The 7,002-nt window shown below is 51.8% G+C and overlaps 1 protein-coding gene across 1 annotated transcript in view; it reads left to right on the top strand.

The window, feature by feature from the left end:
• Window positions 1-4,193: 4,193 nt before the first annotated feature.
• ALOX5 (arachidonate 5-lipoxygenase) overlaps window positions 4,194-7,002 on the top strand; it is a 27,139-nt gene continuing 24,330 nt past the window's right edge. Inside the window, exons 1-2 of the mRNA XM_010000829.1 lie at window positions 4,194-4,350; window positions 5,629-5,662. Of these exons, the coding sequence (XP_009999131.1) occupies window positions 4,194-4,350; window positions 5,629-5,662 (191 nt within the window). The remainder of the gene's footprint in view (window positions 4,351-5,628; window positions 5,663-7,002) is intronic.

Raw genomic sequence — 7,002 nt, 5'->3', positions numbered from 1 at the left:
CACGATGCATTTGGCCCTTTCTATTCTTTCTACTTGTGCAACCCAAATGTCCTTCCTCTTTCATCCTTCCTCTTTCACCACTGTCATTATTTGTGAGTCATTCAGCTTGTCTCTGGGCATAGCTGGGCAGGGAGGACTGTGCTGGGAGGAACCAAACTGCTATCAGCATGTGATTCATAGGAATGCCCATGAAGGTACGCAAAAGTGACACTGTGCAAATAAAGCTGTGTCCACCTGTCACCCCAGTTTTTCCTGTAAATCCTCTGGGTTCAAGTGTCTGATGTGTGGGATGGTCTCTGATATTTTGGGATTCTATTGCATTACCACAATACAGTAAGAGAGTGCTTTTTCATGGACTTGAGATGGATGGAGGCCATCAGGAGATCAGGCAAGAATACCTCATTATAGAACAAGAACCAAACAGGAAAAATCCATTCATCTTGGCTAAACAGAGAGAGGGAAATAAAATGCAGAGGGAGGCAGGGAAGGTTTTTAAAGAAAAAAAAAAAAATCATTACAGCCCTGGGTAAAGGAGACAGGGAGCAAGTTCAGTGCGTTATGCAGGGTAGAATAATTGGAAATGCAATATTGCTTAGAGAGAGTCAAGTGATGGCAAACTTTTAAGAATATTTTTGTAAGTGTATTCTACAGAAGAGGCTAGATGGATGGCAGAGGAACTGAAAGTAGAAAAGAGAGAGGAGACCTTGCCGAGATCATTAAGGAGCTGAATTAAGTTGTTTAAAAAGCTTTAACATCAGAGGAGGGTTTGAAATAACTAAATAAAACAACCAGAGCAGAGAGGGGAGATCACCTCTCAGTGTGTGCTTGTTAAATCTCGAGGCTTCAAGGAATCAGGCTTGCAATTCCTAATATTTAATCTTTCACTAAAATTAACATCCCAGACATTTTTGCTGGGAGCCCCTTGCTGTGCTGGTTTGCTCTGACACTCTCTGTCTCAAAGGCCACCTGCAAACAAGGCAGGCCATGCAGGCATAGGAGAATTCATCACTGTTGGAGCTGTGGTGCTGGTGTAAGGTGGTGCAAAGGTTCCTTTGTCAGGAGAAACAGTTGCCCTTGTGGTTGGGAAAGAATAGGAAATGTCTCAGACTGACAACTTGATCCCAACTCAGAAAGCACAGCTGTCCTGGAGCGTGTATGCAATATTTCATGTGTTCTTTACCCCTGAGCATCCCAAATTAACTCACTAAGCATTTTCCATTCCTGTGGGTAAACTGAGGTAGCTCTGGAGTTTGCCTTGCTACTTGTCTTGATCTCATGCTTAAGTTCCTGCTCTTGAGAGTACTATGTTAAAAAAGGACTGATTCTGATCATGGGATTAGTTAAACCGGTGTGTCTCATGCCAGCAAGATGTTGATTGATTTTATCCTGAAACTGCTTTCAGGACCATGCTACGTTCATGGCCACACCTAAGCAGTCGCACTCCGGAGAAGTAAGATGTAAATTAAATCAAACCACTGAGCAGCTCTCTTATCAGCCCGTGGCCAAATTAAGCTGTGGTAGAAGTTAGATGCATTATTTCAGGGATTAATTTGGACCTGCCTGACTTCAGATTAGAGTTGATATTGCACAAGCCTTTCTCAAGAGTCTTGCTGCTGGGGCTAAGGACTTTTGCACCCACTAATGCAGATGTATACCTTGTGCTTGCCTTGTTTCTGACATACCTGTCCCATGCTTCTGCTCTGCCTTCTCCCTTTGTTACCTGCAGAGCCTCCCAGAACTGGTTTGAGGTGGGGAAGTCTGAAAGCAGGCTTCCTTCTCTGTCTCCTCTTTTATTCTAAAGTGCCAGAGCAGCAGAGGCAGAGAGAGACTCACAGCCCCTTGCAATCTGGATGATCCCTTGCACAAAAGGTGTAAAGAGTTTGTAGTAAGTCTTGATATTGTAACTCTGTTTGGGGTTTGTGAGACTCAGCTGGTGTCAGAATTGCCACTGCCTGGAAAGCAGAGCAAAAATACCCTGTGCTGAGCTTTTCAATCCTGAGGTTAATTTCTGGACCCTCTGAGCTGGGACAGAGGTAGGTCTGTGAAGAAGGAGCTTTTTCTTCCCATCCTGGTGCAGCAATACACAATTAGCACCCATATGTTCCCAGCTATTAAACCTATGCCCCTTAGATTATATATGTAGCTTGGAAGTTTCTATAGGCTCTACTGATCCCCTCCATCATTTATTATCATGTTGTGTTATTCGTCCCCACTCCCTGTCCTTTATTAGCACATTTCAGGAGAGCCATCTGCCCACCCTAATTGTCTGTAGCCTCAGTAGGACTGTAAGATATGTGACACCTTCACAGAACAACCATGTTTTTCACTGGCATTGTGAGGAGATAAAGAGGGACAGCAGCTGACTTCTGCTGTGAATTTCCATCTAGTAAATCCGAGTGACGCTTAGGAGAACGAGGGCTGTGAATAACAAACAGCAAAATCCATGGCAGAGTAGATGTGCCCCTTGCCGGTGGCTGCCCTAGCTCCCCGCTAACAGTGAGCTCAGGAAAAGCAGCTGCCTCATGTTTGAAGGGCTCAGTTTGTGAAAACATCTTCAAGTGAGGGGCTGTGCCCGGCTATAGGGGCTGTGCCGGCAGAGGGCGCTGTGCCCGGCTATAGGGGCTGTGCCGGCAGAGGGCGCTGTGCCCGGCTATAGGGGCTGTGCCGGCAGAGGGCGCTGTGCCCGGCTATAGGGGCTGTGCCGGCAGAGGGCGCTGTGCCCGGCTATAGGGGCTGTGCCGGCAGAGGGCGCTGTGCCCGGCTATAGGGGCTGTGCCGGCAGAGGGCGCTGTGCCCGGCTATAGGGGCTGTGCCGGCAGAGGGCGCTGTGCCCGGCTATAGGGGCTGTGCCGGCAGAGGGCGCTGTGCCCGGCTATAGGGGCTGTGCCGGCAGAGGGCGCTGTGCCCGGCTATAGGGGCTGTGCCGGCAGAGGGCGCTGTGCCCGGCTATAGGGGCTGTGCCGGCAGAGGGCGCTGTGCCCGGCTATAGGGGCTGTGCCGGCAGAGGGCGCTGTGCCCGGCTATAGGGGCTGTGCCGGCAGAGGGCGCTGTGCCCGGCTATAGGGGCTGTGCCGGCAGAGGGCGCTGTGCCCGGCTATAGGGGCTGTGCCGGCAGAGGGCGCTGTGCCCGGCTATAGGGGCTGTGCCGGCAGAGGGCGCTGTGCCCGGCTATAGGGGCTGTGCCGGCAGAGGGCGCTGTGCCCGGCTATAGGGGCTGTGCCGGCAGAGGGCGCTGTGCCCGGCTATAGGGGCTGTGCCGGCAGAGGGCGCTGTGCCCGGCTATAGGGGCTGTGCCGGCAGAGGGCGCTGTGCCCGGCTATAGGGGCTGTGCCGGCAGAGGGCGCTGTGCCCGGCTATAGGGGCTGTGCCGGCAGAGGGCGCTGTGCCCGGCTATAGGGGCTGTGCCGGCAGAGGGCGCTGTGCCCGGCTATAGGGGCTGTGCCGGCAGAGGGCGCTGTGCCCGGCTATAGGGGCTGTGCCGGCAGAGGGCGCTGTGCCCGGCTATAGGGGCTGTGCCGGCAGAGGGCGCTGTGCCCGGCTATAGGGGCTGTGCCGGCAGAGGGCGCTGTGCCCGGCTATAGGGGCTGTGCCGGCAGAGGGCGCTGTGCCCGGCTATAGGGGCTGTGCCGGCAGAGGGCGCTGTGCCCGGCTATAGGGGCTGTGCCGGCAGAGGGCGCTGTGCCCGGCTATAGGGGCTGTGCCGGCAGAGGGCGCTGTGCCCGGCTATAGGGGCTGTGCCGGCAGAGGGCGCTGTGCCCGGCTATAGGGGCTGTGCCGGCAGAGGGCGCTGTGCCCGGCTATGGGGGGGGTGTGCCCGGCAGGGGGGCCCGGTCAATGTCCCGCCCCTCGCTGTCGCTCCCCTGGGAATTTTCCCTGGCCCCGCGGCCCCGCGTGCGGGAAGGAGGTTCCGGGCACGCGCAGCGCATCTCGTACCGTGGCGATTGCAAAGCCCCCCGTTCCCAGGCTTGGGCGTGGCGGGAATGTCGGTCTGTCCGAGGTCCGGAGGGATCTGGGGGTCCTCGGATCAGCCCCTTGCTGGCGGGAATGTCGGGCCTGCGGTGAGAGCCGGCGGGGCTGTGTGAGCGGGGCCCGCGGGGGCTCCGCGCCTGGAGCTGCCGCGCGCGGTCCCAGCGCGTGTCTTGCGCGCTGCATCTCTCCAGGTCCCCGTGCCCTTCGCTACCTCACTGCGCTAGATGGGCTGCTGTGAAGTGAAGCAGCTGGAAGAGCAGGCAGCAGCCGCGAGGGTGCCATGTGCCTCAAGGGCGCTGGTGGTTTCGGAAATGAAGACCGAGGCCAAGGGTCAGGATCTTCCTCAGCCTGAATGGTTCAGGCATCCCGGATGTGCCATGGGTGGGTTACAGCACCGTTCTCCCCTTGCAGCTCAGCCACCGTGCCAAGAAGAATTCCAGGGGTGATGTTAGGGGAGCAAGGGAAACACTGCAATGTCAGTCTCTGTGTGATCCTATGGCCTAAGTGTTAGGACACTCACCTTGGATCCAACCGCTATTTTCAACCATAATTTCCTGGTTTGATGTCAAGCAGCCATCAGGTACAACAAGGAAGAGAGTCGTGATGGGATCTCATACAACCTGGGTCTCCTCAATAGTGAAGTAATGCAGGTTCTGACAAAATGCTTCAGTTTGTTTCTTGCATATCCTGCCATTCTGTTTGATGAGATTTTGATGAAGCATTTGAAATTCTGCTAACAGCCAATATTATCAATAATCTTTTGAAGGCAGAAATAATGATAAAAGGAACAGTGTAAATAGGGAGTGAAATAGCTGTGAAAGGGCTGGTGAGAGGCAACATGTGTTCCTAGAAATTTAATGTGCAGGACTGAGCATATCTAGTATTTTCTTCAAGGAGTTGGTAAGAGGAGTTGTGATGCTGCAGGGAGACTCTCCAGTCACTCCCCTGTATGGAACAGACCTGAACAGTCTGAAAACAAAACTAGTGACCCAGAGGAATAGAATGGAGTTCAAATACTGCATCAGAGCTTAAACAGTAAGAAATAAGGAAACTCTGTTATCAAGGTCTGAAGAACAGTTTGCTCCGTATTTGCAGCAAAAAATGAATTATCCAGAAGGTGTGGCCTGGTGTCTGAGAAAAGCTGGCTCTGAAGCACTGGACATGTTAGAAGGGCTTCAGAGATATCTTTCAATGAAGGCAGTGAACCTAAATTTAGAAACATAAGGGCTGATGGCACTTGTGCAAAAAGTGAAACTGATGCATAGCTTCTTTGAAGTTGTATATAAAGGATAAATGAAACCAAGGAAGGACTTAGGAGTTTATGATGTGGTTTTTTATGGGGTAATGTTGTCAACAGAGGGATAACAGTGCAGGAGGCAGGATCCTTTGCTGGTTACATCTCAGGAGGGGAGATCAGATCTCTGGGCTGTCTTGGGTCTGTTGTGTAACTGTTGGCAATTTTGCATTGCTGGGTCTTTTTTTAAAAGACTTTTTAAAGAAGTAGCAGCAGACAAGAAATTAATTCTGAGCAATTTAGCGACCAAAGCAGGCACGGGGAATTTTTTATATGCTTATATGTACATACATGCCCTGAAAGTGGGAGAGCTGGAAATCTGAGTCACAATATAGCAAATGTTTGAGTCTTTTTGTTTTGTGCAGAAGAGATGCAGGAGACCTTCCTTGATTTTTATGGGTAAGTGTAACCCAGATCATATCACTTCAGCAAAAGAAGAACAGGAACCTTTCAAGTGCATTGCAGGCTGTCCCCATTGCTCTGTGGCCACCACTGGCCATGGTGTGCATAAGACGGGCCACAACTCATCTTGGGTCACTGCAATTTCAGAAGCTGAAGCAGAGGCCCTGTAAGCATATCTTGCACTGCTGCCCAGTGGTCCAAGATGCAGTAGCCATGCTGGAGTGACTGTTGATTTTCACTGCTCTCTTCCTCTATATTTGAAGGTCAATGGCTGGTCATGCCCACCCAGCCCTTCCTGTGTGCAAATAGTGCCTCAGACTGAAAGTGCTAACAAAGTATTATGGGATTAGTTATTCTTATACACTAACTAATCCAGCACAGCACCTGAGGTGCAATTGTACCATGAGTAAAGCACTTCTGTCATGGCTTCAGTTTAGCTTGCTCTGTGTACCCATCCCCATTCACATAGACCAGCAAGGTGAACTGCCCAGCTGAGCAATGGTGGAAGGACAGTGCAACCTGCAAAAGCTGTAACCAGGTTCCTTTCAGCACAGCAGCTGCTGCTGGCAGCACCAGGAAGGAAGATCATCAGTGAGGCAACAGGGTGACTGCATGTACTATTTGGTCGCCTGATGACAATGCAGGAGAATAGCATTAGTGGTCTTGGTGCCTACCTGCCCAAATGTGCAGCATCACTGCTATGGGCTTATTTTCTCTGGGTTAGGTTGGACTGCGGAAGAAGCACAAGCTCTTCTGTTGTCTTAATGATATCACCTTAATGATAGCAGTCATTTGGTGCTTGGTATACTCAGCGTGGGGACTGTGAAGTTGTGGGATTTTTAGAGCAGTTTGTGGTGTTGGAGGGTTGGTTATGTGTGTACAGCTCTGATGTATAGATATGCTGGCAGTCAGTATTGCACACAGTTGTGCAAAGAAAATGGTGTTTGAGAAGCTCAGAAGAATGCAGGGAGTAAAGCATGCCAGCAGTAGTGCATATGGGGGGTCTAGACCCGAGGAAAGGGGTGAATTGTACATGAATCTGCAGATTGGTTATATATAATGTTGTATATCTATTTGTTGTCTATAATGAGGTGCAGTATGGCGAGTACAGAGTGAGTAGCTCTGAACGCTCACGAGAAGAGGATGATGCAGTGTATGTGTGTGGGTAGAGTGTGGTAGTGTGTGCAGTTATTAAGGTCTGGGCACAGAGGGGTGTGTGTGCCGGCAAACTGGGGGGATGAGGAGGTGAGGTGACGGAGCGTAGCGCAGATAGAGGGTGTGTGGCTGCAGTGCCCTGCGTGTGGAGGTGGTGAGGCACCCCGAGCCGTGCGGGAGCC

The sequence above is a fragment of the Chaetura pelagica genome, unplaced genomic scaffold (assembly GCF_000747805.2).
Source record: "Chaetura pelagica isolate M959 unplaced genomic scaffold, ChaPel_1.0 scaffold166, whole genome shotgun sequence".
Classification (NCBI taxonomy): Eukaryota; Metazoa; Chordata; class Aves; order Apodiformes; family Apodidae; genus Chaetura; species Chaetura pelagica.
This window is presented reverse-complemented; position numbering and strand designations above follow the sequence as displayed.